The sequence below is a fragment of the Heterocephalus glaber genome, unplaced genomic scaffold, assembly GCF_053883595.1.
Source record: "Heterocephalus glaber isolate CG9 unplaced genomic scaffold, H.glaber_assembly_v1.0 deba00000281, whole genome shotgun sequence".
NCBI lineage: Eukaryota > Metazoa > Chordata > Mammalia > Rodentia > Bathyergidae > Heterocephalus > Heterocephalus glaber.
Window position 1 is genome coordinate 1144506 of NW_028258139.1, and position 17336 is coordinate 1161841.

General features: G+C 37.5%; 1 protein-coding gene across 3 annotated transcripts in view; it reads right to left on the reverse strand.

Moving 5' to 3' along the window:
- Rp1 (RP1 axonemal microtubule associated) overlaps positions 1-17336 on the reverse strand; it is a 226275-nt gene that overhangs the window by 197467 nt on the left and 11472 nt on the right. For all 3 annotated transcript variants that reach the window (XM_087185399.1, XM_087185401.1, XM_087185394.1), the window contains exon 2: positions 17147-17242. In XM_087185399.1, coding sequence (XP_087041525.1) covers positions 17147-17224 — 78 coding nt within the window. In that variant the 5' untranslated portion in view covers positions 17225-17242. The remainder of the gene's footprint in view (positions 1-17146; positions 17243-17336) is intronic.

Consider the following 17336-nt stretch of genomic DNA (forward strand, 5'->3'; position numbering starts at 1 on the left):
ACCATGAGAAATCAATCCAGCAGCTGCTAGACAATGCAAAGAAGAATAACATATGACTGATCGTGGTCAGTGATGAAACAGGAGAGAGTGCAGATGGCATAAAAAAACTGTTCACAGAAGTGATGGCAGGAAACTTGCCAAGGAGGGGAAAAGAACTTGATATAGAGATAAGGTAGCTATATAGGACTCCAACCATCCTTGATCAAAAAAAATCTACACATAGGCATATAATAGTTAAGATTACAGAAACCTAACAAAAGAACAAAGTTCTACAAGCAGTTAGAGAAAAGACACAAATCACATAAAAAGGAAAGCCGATCAAAATCACAGCAGGCTTCTCAGTGCAAATTCTCAAGGCAAGAAGAGCTTGGAGTGACATATTTTAAGCTCTAAAGGAAAACAACCTTCAACCTAGATTGATGTACCCTACAAAATTATCTTTCAAAATGGGTGGAGAAATAAAATACTTTCATGACAAAGAGCACCTGAGGAACTTCATGAACACCAAACCAGCACTCCAAAAAATTTTAGACATTATCCTAGGAAAAGATAACAAGGATCACAACCCCAGGAAGCCCAGCAGAATGAATCTATCAAACATGACAAGAAATTAAATGCAAAGGGGGACAATCTAACAAAAAGAAAAAGTCATAACAATGATAAATCAATATATATCAGTTATAACCATTAATGATAATGGTCTCAATTCACCAATAAAAATAAATAGACTGGCAGAATGGGTCAAGAATCAATATCCAACAATATGCTGCATACAAGAAACACACTTAATTCAAAAGGAAACTAATAGACTGAAAGTTAAAGGGTGGAAAACGATACTCCATGTGACAGGAACCTGAAAAAAAGCAGGAATAGCTATCCTCTTTGCAGATCAAGTGGATTTCAAACCAACAGTGATTAAGAGAGACAAAGAAGGACACCACATCCTTGTAAAGGGAACAATCCAAGGGAAGAATCCAAGGGAAGAGATGAAAATCATTAATATATATGCACCAAACAATAGTGCGCCCAACGATAAAAAGCAAATACTAACGGACATGAAAAATCAAATAAGCACTAATATGATAGCAGTGGGGGACCTCAATACCCCACTGTCACAAATAGATCCACTAGACACACAATACACAACAAAATATTGGAATTCAATCAAACTCTTGAACAAATGAACTGAACAGATGTTTACAGACTGTTCTACCCCACAAAATCAGAATACACATTCTTTTCAGCTGCACATGGGTCTTTCTCCAAAATTGACCACATATTTCCTCATAGAATGTGTTTAAGTAAGCTCAAAGGAATTGAAGTTATTCCCTGTATAATATCAGACCATAGTGACCCCAGTCCCGAGTTGCACAGAACAAGCCGAATCAGCCCGCTGCAGACAGGCAGGTCTGTGGACACCCTACCGAGGTCCTGAGTCACATAGAACACGCCGAATCAGACCACTGCAGACAGGCAGGTCTGTGCACGCCTTACCGAGTTCCCTAGTCATGCGGAACATGCCAAATCAGCCCGAGCCCCGGCAACGATCCACTGGACACCGCCCCCCCACCCCGGGCTCCTCTGTACAGACACCTGGTTTCACACTACAAAGATGCAGAGGACACTGCACCACCACACGACGGTACTGAGTCCCGCTGCTCCCGGCCCAGAGGTAGGGGCTTCTGAGCCGTCATCCCACTGCTCCTGATCCAGAGGAAGGGGCTTCTCAGGCACCATCACTCCTGCTGCTCCGAGCCCAGAGGAAAGGGCTTTTGGGCCACATACTGTACCACCACTCCTGGCCCAGAGGAAGGGGCTTCCAGGCCACCATCCCTCCCACTGCTCCTCGCCCAGAGGTAGGGGCTTCTGAGCTGCCATCCCACTGCTCCTGGCCCAGAGGAAGGGGCTTCCCGGCCACCATCCCTCCCGCTGCTCCCAGCCCACAGGAAAGGGCTTTAGGGCCACCATCCCTACTGCTGCTCCTGGCCCCTGTCCCACCTCTCCCAGCTCAGAGGAGGTAATCCATGCAGGTGCCAACAGCTCCCCCCAGTCGAAATGAGAAAACACGTAAAGAAGTCTCAAAACCAGACTTCCAGATCACCTACAGCAACCACAAAGGGAAATGAGATGGAACACTCTGATACTCAACCACCTGGACCCACTCAACTGGCAACAAAAGGGGATCTGGAAAAAAATCAAATCAGAAATAATTTCTCAGATAACAGGAGAAATTGTGCCCCTAGTGCAAGACATGATTAATAAATCTAGAGAGGAGCTCAGGAACATGATGGAATCCCAACATAAGAAACAAATGGAATCCATAAAACAGATGCAAATAGATTTCCAGGACATGAAAAACTCCACTGAAAGTCTACACAGCAGAATGAGCCAATATGAGGGCAGAATTTCAGATATAGAAGATAAGATTGTAATTAGTGACCAGGAAAAGAAAAATTGCTTCAAAATTATAAGGGAACATGAGAAATCAATCCAGCAGCTGCTAGATGATGCAAAAAAGAATGACATAAGACTGATTGGAGTCAATGAAGAAACAGGAGAGAGGGCAGATGACATAAAAAAAACTCTTCACAGAAGTAATGGCAGAAAACTTCCCAAGGAGGGGAAAAGAGCTTGACACACAGATAAGTGAGGCATATAGGACTCCAAAGAGCCTCGATCAAAAAAAATCTACACATAGGCATATAATTGTTAAGATTCCAGAAACTCAACAGAAGAACAAAGTTCTACAAGCAGTTAGAGAAAAGAAACAAATCACATACAAAGGAAAGCCCATCAGAATCACAACAGACTTCTAAACACAAACCATCAAGGCAAGAAGAGCTTGGAGTGACATATTCCAAGCCCTAAAAGAAAACAGCCTCCAACCCAGATTGATGTACCCTGCAAAACTATCTTTCAAAATGGATGGAGAAATAAGATACTTTCATGACAAAGAGCACCTTAGGAACTTCGTGAATACCAAACCAGCACTCCAAAGAATTTTACACAATATCCTAGGAACAGACGTTGAGGATCACAACCCCAGGAAGCAAAGTAGAATGAACCCATCTAGCATGACAAGAAATTCAATGGAAAGGGGGAGAACCCAACAAAAAGAAAAAGTCATGGCAATGACAAGTCAATATGTTTCAGTTATAACCATCAATGTTAATGGTCTCAACTCACCAATCAAAAGAAATAAACTAGCAGAATGGGTCAAGAAGCAAAATCCAACAATATGCTGCATACAAGAAACACACTTAATTCAAAAGGAAACTAATAGACTGAAAGTTAAAGGGTGAAAAACAATACTCCATGTGATGGGAACCAGAAAAAAAGCAGGAGTAGCTATCCTCTTTGCAGATCAAGTAGATTTCAAACCAACACTGATTAAGAGAGACAAAGAAGGACACAACATCCTTGTAAAGGGAACAATCCAACAGGAAGAGATGACAATCATAAATATCTAGGCACCAAACACTAGTGTGCCCAACTCTATAAAACGAATACTAACAGACATGAAAAGTCATATATGCACTAATACAATTGTAGTGGGGGACCTCAACACCCCACTATCACAAATAGATAGATCAACTAGACAACAAATAAGTAATGAAATACTAGAACTCAATGGAACTCTTGAACAAATGAACTTAACAGATGTTTACAGAGTGTTCCACCCCACAAAATCAGAATACACATTCTTCTCAGCTGCACATGGGTCATTCTCCAAAATAGACCACATACTCACACATAGAACATGTTTAAGTAAGTGCAAAGGAATTGAAGTTATCCCCTGTATATTATCAGACCATAGTGCAATGAAATTGGAAATCCATAGCAAAAGAAGCTCAAAAAATTTCATAAACATGTGGAAATTGAACAACACACTTCTGAATGACCAATGAGTCACAGAGGAAATTAAAGAAGAAATCAGACAGTTCCTTCAATTAAATGACAATGACAATACAACATATCAGAATCTATGGGACACAATGAAAGCAGTCTTATGAGGGAAATTCATAGCAGTGAATACACATGTTAGGAAAACAGAATGTGCCCAGTTAAACAAGCTGATGCTGAACCTCAAGCTTCTAGAAAAAGAAGAGCAGGACAAGGGAGCTCATAAAAGGGAGGAAATTATAAAGATCAGAGGAGAAATCAATGCAATGGAGACTAAGAGAATGATACAAAAACTCAATGAAGCCAAGAGTTGGTTCTTCGAAAGAATCAACAAAACTGACAAACCCTTAGCCAACCTTATCAGAAAAAGGAAAGAAAAGGCCCAAATACATGCAATTAGGCATGAAAAGGGTGAAATTACAACAGACCCAGCAGAAACCCAGAGGATCATCAATACCTACTTCCAGAACCTATATGCCAATAAAATGGACAACACAGAAAAAATGGACAGATTCCTAGATACATATGAATTACCAAAGTTGAACGAAGAAGACCTTAAAATTCTGAACAACCCAATATCAACCAATGAAATTGAAAATGTAATTAAAAACTTATCAACTAAGAAAAGCCCGGGCCCTGATGGCTTCACTGCTGAATTCGACAAGACGTTTAGAGAGGAACTGCTACCACTACTGTTTCAACTCTTCACTGAAATTGAAAGGGAAGCAATACTCCCAAATTCATTCCTGGAAGCAAGCATCACCTTGATCCCCAAAGCAGAGAAAGACCCAACTGAAAAGGAGAACTATAGGCCAATCTCACTAATGAACATAGATGCAAAAATTCTTAATGAGATAATGGCAAACAGAATGCAGAAGATCACACATGCTAATCAAGTGGGATTCATCCCAGGGATGCAGGGATGGTTCAATATACGAAAATCAATCAATGTAATACACTATATCAATAGAGCCAAGGACAAAAACCATATGATTATCTCCATAGATGCAGAAAAGACATTTGACAAAATCCAACATGCATTTATGTTAAAAACCCTACAAAAAATTGGAATAGATGGTCTCTACCTCAAACTGATAGAAGCCATCTATGAAAAACCAAAAGCCAATATCACACTAAATGGTCAAAAACTGAAATCCTTCACACTAAAATCAGGAAATAAGGATGTCCACTATCACCACTCTTGTTCAATATAGTTCTGGAAACATTAGCCATGGCAATTAGACAAGAGAAAGAAATAAAAGGAATAAAGATAGGAAATGAAGAAGTCAAATTGTCATTATTTGCAGATGACATGATACTCTATATAGAAGACCCCAAGAACTCCACCAAAAGTCTTCTAGACTTAATAACCAAATTCAGTCAAGTAGCTGGTTACAAGGTCAACACACAAAAATCAATAGCTTTCCTCTACACCAATGACAGACTCACTGAGAGAGAAATAGGGCAAATAATTCCTTTCACAATAGCATCCAAAACACTGAAATACCTAGGAATCAACCTAATGAAAGAAATCAAAGACCTCTTCTCTGAAAGCTATGGCACTCTGAAAAGAGAGATTGAAGATATCAGAAAATGGACAGACATCCCTGCTCCTGGGTAGGAAGGATTAATATAGTGAAAATGGCCATACTTCCAAAACTACTATATAGATTTAATGCAATTCCAATTGAGACCCCAGCATCATACTTCATGGACCTTGAGAAAACAATCCAAAAATTCATTTGGAAGAAGAAGAGACCCAGAATAGCAAAAGCAATTCTAGGTAACAGAGACATGGCAGGGGGTATCACAATCCCCAACCTGCAATTATACTACAAAGCTACTGTGATAAAAACAGCATGGTACTTCCAAAGAAACAGACCTGAGGACCAGTGGAACAGATTAGAAGATGCAGAAACAACGCCAGACACACTCAGCCATCTCATCTTTGATAAAGGAGCCAAACACCCTCACTGGAGGAAAGATAGCCCCTTTAATAAATGATGCTGGAAAAATTGGGCTTCAACTTGCCAAAGATTAAAACTAGACCTATATCTCTTGCCATGCACTAAACTAAAGTCAAAATGGATTAAAGATCTAAATATTAAAATAAAAACTCTGAACCAGTTGGAACAGAGGTTAGGTAGAACCATTGAAGAAATCAGTGTAGGAAAAGATTTTATGAACAAAACCTCAGTTGCCGGGGAACTAGCACAAACAATCAACAAGTGGGATCTCTTCTTATTAAAAAGCTTCTGTACAGCAAGAGAAACCACCAGCAGTGTGAAGAGACAACCCACAATGTGGGAAAAAATCTTCACCTGCTCTTCCTCAGACAAAGGTCTACTATCTTGAATCTATAAAGAACTTAAAGAGATCAGACCTCCCAAATTTAAAGACCCAATCCAAAAATGGGCATCTGAAATGAACAGACATTTCTCAGACAAAGAAGTAGAAATAGCAAATAAATACATGAAAAAATGTTCAACATCACTGATCATTCGAGAGATGCAAATGAAAACAATGCTGAGATTCCACTTCACTCCAGAAAGAATGGCTGCTATCATGAAATCAACCAATAACAAATGCTGGTGGGGCTGTGGGGAAAGAGGAACCCTGCTCCACTGCTGGTGGGAGTGTAGACTGGTGCAAGCACTGTGGAAATCAGTATGGAGATACCTCAAAGAACTAAAACTGGAAGTCCCATTTGACCCCACTATTCCCCTGCTGGGTATCTTCCCTAAAGAATTAAAAGAATCATACCACAGTGATATATGTGCACCCATGTTCATAGCAGCACAGTTTGTGATAGCTAAAACTTGGAAACAGCCCAAATGCCCATCAACTGGAGACTGGATAAAGAAAATGTGGGTTTTTATTAAAATGGAGTACTACTCAGCCATCAAAAATGAGAAACTAGAGACATTTATAGCTAAATGGATACACATTGAGGCGATACTCTTAAGTGAAATAAACAGGACACACATGTATAAATACCAAATAGTTTCTCTGGTGTGAGAAACTGAAAGTGTAAATAAGCACTACAATGTATAATACTGTGAAATAGGAAGAAAAGGAGCAAAAGGGAAGGAAATCGGAGGGATAGGGTAAAGGAAAGAAGGGAATGGAATTAATATGAGAAAATGGAAAAATAGGAACAAAATCTTTGTAAATAGGGAGGAATGGAGGGGTTGAAGGGAGGGCTGGGCAAGGGTGAAAAATAAGAACCAAGACATATTATGTAAAGGTGCAAATTTCCAATGATGAATGTCATTATATTGTATACCTAAAATGTACCAATGATTAGAATGAATAATCGATAATGCAAAATAGGACAAAAAGGTCCAAAGGGGTAGGGGTAGTGGGAGGGGCAGGGGAAAGGAAAGAAGGGAAAGAAAAAATGATGAGAAATGGAAAAAATGGAAATAAAGTCTTTGTAAATAGGGAAGGGTGGAGGGGGTGAAGGGAGGGCTAGGAATGGGGAAAAAATAAGAACCAAGATGCATCATTTAAAGGTACAATTCCCAATGATGAATGTAATTGTGTTGTATACCTACAATGTACCAATAAAAGAATTTAAAAAAAAATTAAAGGTTAAGGGGTACAGGAGAGGAGAAAGAGAAATATGTAAAATAAAGATATGCCATATACAGGAACCTAGTAACCTCAAAGAATGTAAACATTATATACCATAAACAGGAGCTAAGATTAATAATATCAACCAGATTGAAAATGGGGAAAGGGAAATCAGAGGAGGAAAGAGAAAGTCGGAGGGAAAGGATTAAAGAAAGAAACAAGCTACATTATGTATTGTACCCATTCCCCAAGATGACTGTAAATGGCATGTACTGCAAACATATATTAATAAAAGAGAGAGAGAGAGAGAAGAAAGAATTTAGCAGCAAAGAATAGACCACCATGATGGAGGAAAGTGAGCTTCAGGCAGGTGGACCTATGTTGAAATTGTGCCTCAGGGGCTAACTCACAAATTTGAAGTTAGTCTTTTTGTTTTGGTTTTGGTTTTTGGTACATTCTTAGAAAAATTGGACGATCTCTTTTTGGTTTTTGTGTTGTTTTTGTTTTTGTTTTTGTTTTTGTTTGGTACTGGAGATTGAATTCAGGACCTTGCACTTGAGAGGCAGGCACCAGAACCAGTGAGCTAAATCCCAGCCCTTGGACAATCTTTTTTATTTCATTAATTTCTTAAAAGGCATTATAGCTTGAGAGTCTCGAATTTAAAAACAAGGTAAGATGTATAAACTTTCAGTTATCCTTTCCTTCTCCTAAAACTAATCAAATTTTCTAAATTTGGAATATGATTGTGTTTTATGAAAAGAAAGAAAATATGCAGGTGACTTTATAATCTAATGCAATAATTCTACAGTCAACTGAGACACTCCTTAAAAATAAAATAATGGAGTTTTTAAAGGCTAGAAGGAGAAAGAGAAAAAACAGAGGGAATGAGAGATTCAAAGAATCAGGCATGAAGGGAGAAGATCAATAGCCCCTAATTAAGTGAAGGCCTGCTAAATGCCAGACCCAGTTACTAAAGTCCAGACTTAGACATCTGAAGGGAAGCAGTAGGGTACAGTGAGAACAGAGGCGACTTTCGGTCACACTGACCTGGAAATGAAGCTAAAGTTGCACTACGGTGAGTGACTTAGCCTAGAACATTCCCCGTATCTTTGGTAGAATTAACCATGCCTGTGTTCCTGGCTGCTGTAACAGTCAATGAGAAGCGTCTGCCAAGTACCTAGCCAAGTACATTTCCATAGTAGACATTCTAGAAATGTTCATTTAATTCCCTTTCTTTTTAATTCCCAGATAGAAGATGCAGTATATAAGTAAAGGCTGAAAATCAAAGTATGTAGGAATCAAGGCAGGCCCCCATCTAGTGGTATTTTAAAGTCAGCAACTGTCTCCCTTGATGTAAGTCTCCCTCTATAACATTCTTCCTTGGTGTTCTTCATGACCTACACTTGCACCTCACAGCTGCAGACCCCAGCACTGCTGCCGACCTAACCTGACAGTTACAGAATGCCAGGGCTTAACTGAAATCGAGGCTTAGGGTCTAAAGCCTTTCTTGCTGCCAAAGCTTTAACTGGCTAGTGGGTTCCTCTCTGGGGTCTTATTCCAACTGTGGTGAGATCCCAACACTGCAGATAGTTTCTAAAAACTTCACTTATTCTCATCAATACTGCTAAATTCTCAGGCTTTCTGCATCAGTCCCAACACTGAGCCCCACTGCAAACCTCAGCACCATGATTAATCATCTCTGGGTCTCTCTCAATCCCACGCTGGTCTCTCCTACTAGAAAGACCTTGCCTTTGTTCTTTTACACTCAACTCCCTTCCACATATTCACAACATTTTGCAGTCTTCCCTGACATTGCATCGTGAAAACACTGTCTTCCATGGAGCATGTTTCTGTAAGATTGCTATTTTAATCTTTCTAGCACGAAGTTTTCCTTCTGCATTTGAATCAGCTTTGTATTCCAGGAAATAACTTCAAGCGAAAGATGCTCTGTAATTTTCAGCTATATTCACAGCATAAAGTCAACAGTTGATCAGCCAGTGGATATTAAATTCCTTACCAAAACTGGATTAACTTTACCATCAATCTAATTTAGAAATAGCAACAGACCCAGAGCAACATTAATGGGACAGCTTTGCTTTGTAGGAGGAGAAATTTGCAAGGCAGGATTTAAAATGAACTAAACTTAATAAGGTATGAAATGGCACTTTCAAGATACCAAAGCTTTCCATAACTAATATGACAAGAGACAAATAGCGCTGCCCAGGAAGGTGAGCCAGCAGAACCTCCCAGCTATTTGGCTTTCAGAATTGGTCATACATTCCAATTTCTTGAATCTTTATAGATAAAAAGTGTGCTGATGAGATTCATCACTGCTTTGCTGAGTTTTCACTCTAATTTGGAGAGAATGTTGACTATCACCAAATTAGGCTGTCTCTGGTTACTGATTTGCAGCTGTGTGTACTAAGATAACATAAAATGGAAATCTGGACACTTCAGGGTGGCTGCTGATGTCTATTTCCTAGACAAAGGCTATAATGATTAGATTGGCAGTTCATGAAAAAACACAACACAGTTTTTTCAAACTTTGCAGCATATTTTGAGTTAGATCTTATAGTGACTATCTAACCTAACCTTAAGAATGAAACATGGAAACAAAGAAAACTGGAAAGTTAACTAAAAGAATCTGCTTATTTTGGGAAATGATTTGATATCCTTCACATTTCAGAGCACAATAAATCTATCTCTAAGAAGATGTGGCAGACATGGGTTGAAATTCCAACTATATGGCTTACAACATATGTGGCTTTTAAGGCATTTAAGCATTTAACAGCCCTGAGACTGTTTCCTCAGCTGAAAAAAATAATGGTGACACTAATACCCAGCTCACACAGTGTTTGTGAGGATTAAATGAAGTAACTTGATTAGCTTAGTGCTTTGTGCTTAACAAATGCTGCAAGCCGTCCTTTGATTAACTGCACCAAAAACACAGCAAATGATTTGTCAAGACATGTAATAGAATATTTTTATTTGAAAGGTACAATATGATCTTAGAATTCTCGTTAGACTTAAAAATATTTCACCTCCAGAGAAAAATTCAGAAATAAGAAAAATAAAATATAACATAAGATGCAGAGCTGCTTTTGTAAAATTTCAACTAGTTTTTGTCAGGTAATATTCTTTAAATATTAGTTGATTCCTCTGAGTCTCCAGTGAAGTATTCTGCTTAAAAGCATGATTTGACAATAGATACACCTGGATTTGAGCCTATTAAACTGACGTGTTTGAACTAATTTTGTTTCCATCTTGGGTGATAAAATTTGATGCAAAGCTACCTTTGTACTAAGCAAACTACAGCCTCATGTCGTACGTAAACAAACAGCAAACTACCTCAAGAGTGCATTCTGCAACAGCTGATTCTCAGGCAATCACAGCACCACAGCTCAAGCTGATCATAGGCTCCCAGCTGCTGAACCGTGTCTATATGATGCAAGGGCCTCATCACTTAGGGTCCATGGAAGGCACGTTCTGTGTTTACAGCCAACCAGGCTGTTTCTATGCGTCACTTATTTTCTCTAGATCAGGGCATTTTATATCACTTTCTGTCTGCAATGCTGCCTTGTTTTAGAATCTTTTTCTTGTTCAAATAAACTTCCAAATTTAATGTATCTCAAATACTTATAAACCTCTCCTGTATACTTTTCAGCTCTGTGACAGGGTAGTTATACAATCTAAGCCTCCATTTTCATCTACAAATAGGGAAGTTATAAAAGTATATATCATACAGTATTATTTTGAGGATTAAATGAGATCAAGTAGCATAGAACCTAGCAAAAACTCATTTTCACTGTCATTAATAAACAATTCATTGGCAGGGTGACTGATTCCTAGTACATAACTTTAGAAGAAAAGGTGAATTTGAAAATTTACTATTCTAAAAATTCCATAAACAAAGTATATATATTCATATAAAGAAAATCTAATACACTGTTAACTTTGAATGCAAACTCACTTTTAGCATTTCTCTATTAGTTCATACAATGACATTTTCCCACTAATATGTAAATCACATACAGATGTCTCACAGTTTTTAACCCAAAAATAGGTAAACAATTGCTCCTTATCTATTCAGATCATTTTCATTTACCAGGAACTGTTTCACTTCTTATTTTCATTTTTAGAATATTAGGTAGAACAACCTCAAAGAAACCTAAAACGTATTCTGATTAATCAATTTAACCAAGCCAGGTTTTCAGAAATGTCTATAAAGTTAGCCTTGGACTCACCAACGCATACCCTTATTAAATTACCAGATAACCAGGAAAAAAATAATTTTAAAAGCAGCCAGAGAAAAGCAAAAAATCACATATACAGTTAAACCAATTAGAATCACAGCAAGCTTTTCAAACACAAAGCCTAAAGGCCAGAAGAGCTTGGTGTGAAGTATTTCACGCCCTAAGAACAAATTAACTGCAAGCCCAGATTAATGTACCCAGAAAAGCTAACCTTTAAAACAGATGGAGAGGGCTGGGGACTTAGCTCAGTGGTTCCGGTGTGGGCCTTGCAAGCACAAGGTCCCGAGTTTGATCCCCGATACCAAAAAAAAAAAAAGTCACCAAAACAGATGGAGAAATAAAAAGACCAGCTCAGAAGATACAGGAGTGCTAAATCAGCTCTAGAGAAAATACTTAAGAATACTCTCAACAGCAAAAACAAATTGGACACAGCTTAAAACACAGAGGAAACAAATAGCAACAAAAAAAAATCAGGAAACGAAAAACACAGGATACACCACAGATAAAGAAGGCAATGATAGTAAATAATCAGTGCAACACAGTAATAACTCTCCATGTCAACAGCCTCAACTCTCCAATTAAAAGACACAGATTGGCAGAGTGGATCAAAAAACAATCCAACAATCAGTAGCATTCAAGAAACTCATGTAATCCAAAAAAATATTCATAAACTAAAAATTAAAGCATGGAAAACAAGGATGGGTAGCAATTCTAATATCAGACATAGTAAACTTCAAGCTAAAAGTGATTAGAAGAGACAAAAAGGTCTCTACATACTAGTTAAAGGAGCAATTCAACATGAAGAGTTAACATTGATAGACATATATACACCAAATACTGGAGCACCTATCTTCATAAAACGAAAACTGCTGAAATTAAAAGATCAAATAAACACTAACACAATCATAGTAAGGAATTTTAACATTTCATTTTCACAAAGAGATAGATCAACTAAACAACAACAAAAAAAAACCCATAAATTTCAGAGCTGACCCACACCCTTTATCATATGGACTTCATGCGTATATACAGAGTATTCTAGCCCTCTGTAACAGAGTATACATTCTTTTCAGCATTACATGGTACTTTTTCCAAAATAGATCATATACGAGGCCACAAAGCCTACTTAAATAAATATAAAAGAATAGGAATTACCTCATCCATACTATCAAGCACTGTGCAATGAAAACAGAAATCAATGACAGAAGAAATTTTGTAGCAGGAAAAAGCTCCTGGAAAATTAACAATATACTCCTAAACAACCAATGAGTCACAGAAGAAACCCAAGAAGAAATTTAAAAATTTCTGGAGGTTAATGACAATTATGGTATAACTCATCAAAATCTCTGGGATAGTATAAAAGCAGTTCTAAGAGGAAAATTCATCACAATCAATGCTCATATTGCAAAAAAATACCAAGCTCAAATAGACAACATTATGAGAAATCTTAAGATACTTGAGAGACAACAACAAATCAGCCCCAAACCAAAATTAAAGAGGGAAATTATAAAGGTGAGAATGGAAATTGATGAAATTGAGATTTTTTTCAAATGCTAAAAAATATTAATGAATTGAAGAGCTGGCTCTTTGAAAGAATAAATAAAATAGATAAGCCCCTAGCCAGACTCACCAAGAGAAAGCAAGAAAAGACTCACATCCAATGCATATAGAAATGAAAAGGGTGAAATCACAACTGATGCTATAGGAATCCAAAAGGTAGTAACTACTTTGAAAAATTATATTCCAACACATTGGCAAATTTTGAAGAAATGGACAGATTCCTAGACACACACAAATTACCAAAATTAATCTAAGAAGGCATAAATACGCTTAACAACTCAATAACAATGAAATTGATATAGTAACAAAGAATCTATCAACTGAAAAAAGTCCAGGACCTGATGGGTTGACTGATGAACTCTGTAAAACTTTCAAAGATGTTATAGCACCAATACTCCTCAAGCTTTTCAAAGAAACTGAAAAGTATGGAGTGCTCCTAAACTCATTTAGGGAAGTCAGTATCACTCTGATCCCCAAACTTGATAAAGACCAAGGTAAGAAAGAAAACTATAGGCCAATCTCCATAATGAACATAAAAGCAAAAATCCTCAACAAGATATTAGCAAATAGAAAATTAACACTTTATCAAAAAGATCATACATCATCCCAGATGTAGGTTTCATCCCAGAGATGCAAGGATGTCATATATGCAAGTCAATAAATGTAATATGTCACAAAAACAGAAGGTCAAAAACCATATGATCATATCAATAGACTCAGCAAATGCTTTCAACAAAATCCAAAACCTCTTCATAATAAAAACCCTGAAGAAATAGGTATAGAAAGGCCAGACCTGAACATGATAAAAGCTATATATGACAAACCAATAGCCAGCATCATACTAAATGAGGAAAAACTAAAAGCATTTCCCCTAAAATCAGGAAGACAAGGATGTCCACTATCGCCTCTTCTATTCAACATAGTACTTGAAACATTAGCCCGTGCAATTAGCCAAGGGAAAGAAATAAAAGCGATACATATAGGAAAGGAAGAACTCACATAACCATTATTTGCAGATCACACGATACTGTACATAGAAGAACCAAAGAACTCCATCATAAACTCTTAGAATTAATAACAAACTTCAACAATGTAGCAGAATACAAGACCAACACACACACACACAAAAATCATTTGTGTACATCAGCAATGAACAGGACAAGAAGGAAATTATGAAAATAATACCATTCACATTAGCTTCAAGAAAAATGAAATACCTAGGAATTAACCTAACAAAAGAAGTAAAAGAATTGTACAAAGAAAACTATAGTACTCTGAAAAAGGAGATTGAATAGGACATAAGAAAATGGAAAGACGGCCCTTGCTCCTGCACAGGCAGAGTCAATATTGTCAGAACGGCCTTACTCCCAAAGCTGTTGTTCAGATTCCATGCAGTCCCAATCACAATACCAATGTCATACTTTACAGATCTAGAAAGAAAAACCCTAACACTCATATAGGACCAGAAGATACTCAGAATAGCAGGAGCAATTTTCGGCAACAAGGACTTCAAGCTATACTACAAAGCAATAGTGATAAAAATGTCATGGTGCTGGAACAAAAACTGACACATGGATCAATGGAACAGCATTGGGGGTACAAAAACTTCCCTAGACACATTCATCATTTGACCTTCAAAATAGGGGCCAAAAGCATATATTGAAGGAAAGACAGCCTGTTCAAGAAGTGGTGCTGGGAAAACTGGTTATCTGTGTACAGAAGACTGAAACTGGACCCTCATCTCCCACCATGCACTAAGTTAAATCAAAATGGACCAAAGACGTAAACATTAGAAAGAAACGTTAAGCCTACTGGAGATAAAATGGGTAGAACACAGGTCTAGAAAATGATTTTCTAAGCAGAACTTCAATTGTACAAGACATAGCAGCGAGAATCAACAAATGGGATTACATCAGACTAAAAGTCTTCTGTACAGCAAAATAATCAGTCAGTAGAGTGAAGAGACAACCTACAAAATGGGAAAAACATTTTGGCAGTTACACCTCAGACAGAGGACTAATATCAAGAATATACAAAACACTCAAAAAAAAATTAAACCACCTAAAATTAAAGATCCAGTCAAGAAATGAGCAGACACTTCACAGAGGAAGAAATACAAACAGTCAACAGATATATGAAACAATGTTCAACATCTTTGGCTATCAGAGAAACGCAAATTAAAACAAGGCTAAGATTTCATCTTATTCCAGAAAGAATGGCAGTCATTAAGAAATCAAACAATAACAAATGCTGGCAGGGCTGTAATGAAAAAGGAACCCTCCTTCATTGTTGGTGGGAATGTAAACTAGTGCAACCATTATGGAAATCAGTATGGAGATTTCTCAAAGAACTGAAATTAGAAATTCCATAATACCTAGTGATCCCCCTGCTAGGTATCTTCCTTAAGGATCTTAAGACAGCATATATGCTACAGCCATACACACCATAGTAATGTTTATAGCAGCACAATTTGTAATCGCTAAATCCTAGAAACAGGTGGATAAAGAAAATGTGGTTATTCATACACAATAGAATAGTACTTGGCTATAAAGAAGGAAAAATTGAAGACATCTGTAGGAAAAGAGATGCACCTGAAAAATACAATGTTGAGTGAAATAAACCAGACACACAAGCTTAAGTACTATATGGCATCTCTCATCTGAGTGAGGTAAAGTACAAAGGAAGAGAATAATAAGGATGGATAGAGGGAACAGGGAGATGGCTCTCTTGCACTAGGGAAGTGGTCCAAGGGAAAAAGCACGAGGGATGAAGAGAAAGGGAAGAGGAAATAAGTAAAATAAAGATAGCCCACGTACAGGAACACAATAACCTCAATCAACTTAAACATTATATGCACTATATTAGCCATACGAGCTAAGATTAATTATATCAATAAGAATAAAAATAGGATAGGAGAATTGGAGGAGGAGGGAGACTGAGGGAGGGAAGGGGATTAAAAAGAAAAGAGCAAGCTATGGTATGTGCATGTAACCACTCCCCGAGATGACTGTAAACTGCATGAATCACAAATATGTACTAATAAAATAAAAAATAAAAAATAAAAAAACCTCAGTGGGACTTTTAGGGAAATGCTCAATAAAGCAAGTAATTTTTATGTAAATAGTCTCAGTTAAGTATAAAGATATAATAAATTAACTTTACTGTGTTTCTTTGTCACAAAAAGTAAAATGTAAAGGCTACTGCTTTAAAGAAAAAAAAAAATTAACCTTGGACTACTGATAACACTGTCCACAGCTAAAATCGCCTTACCACCACTTCCCCGTAGGCCAGCACTGGAGAGTGTTATCTAAGAAACAAAACCCACAAATTTCCAGACCCAAAATGGAAAGAGATTAACTCTTGCCCTGAAGATAAATCACTTCCCAGAGTTTTCACTTCCAGACTTTTAACATTTTCCCTGTCAATGTGCCTGGGATCTGATGTTGCCTGTCTGTAACAAGAATAATTAATTATACTATGATCCCAAATTAAAATGGGAAATAGTAGGTTAGAATCTCTTCATTGTGACCCTTAAGATATTTTTTTTTACATGGCTAGAAATGTCTGTAGAGCAGAAGAGTCTCAATGTAAATTTGCTTGCCATTAGTAATGCAAAAGAAGTAGAAAAATACACTTTCACAGCTGCTGATTAAGTGGTTAGGGCAGCAGCTGTTGCCAGGCTGATTACCAACATTAATCAATGGTAACAGTACAACATCTTCATTTTTTCTTTTGCTCACTAGGATACATAAATATCACATAGGCTGGAAACTTTTCTAAAGCAGCAACTAAAGATTGATTGAGAATGTGAGACCTCTCTGCTTGCACTCTTGGATGAGAAAGAACTCGCTCACCAGTTGGAAATGGACGTTTTCCAGGTTTCTATTTATACAGGACACTGTAGTTCCAGCAATGAACTGGCTTTTCTCCATCTCGGTAACTTCAATACACTAGAGAACAAGTACATTTGGACATTTTGTTTCTAAATCATCATAAAACCACACTCTACTGCAAGATTCTTGGAACAAAGATTTGCCTTTGTAG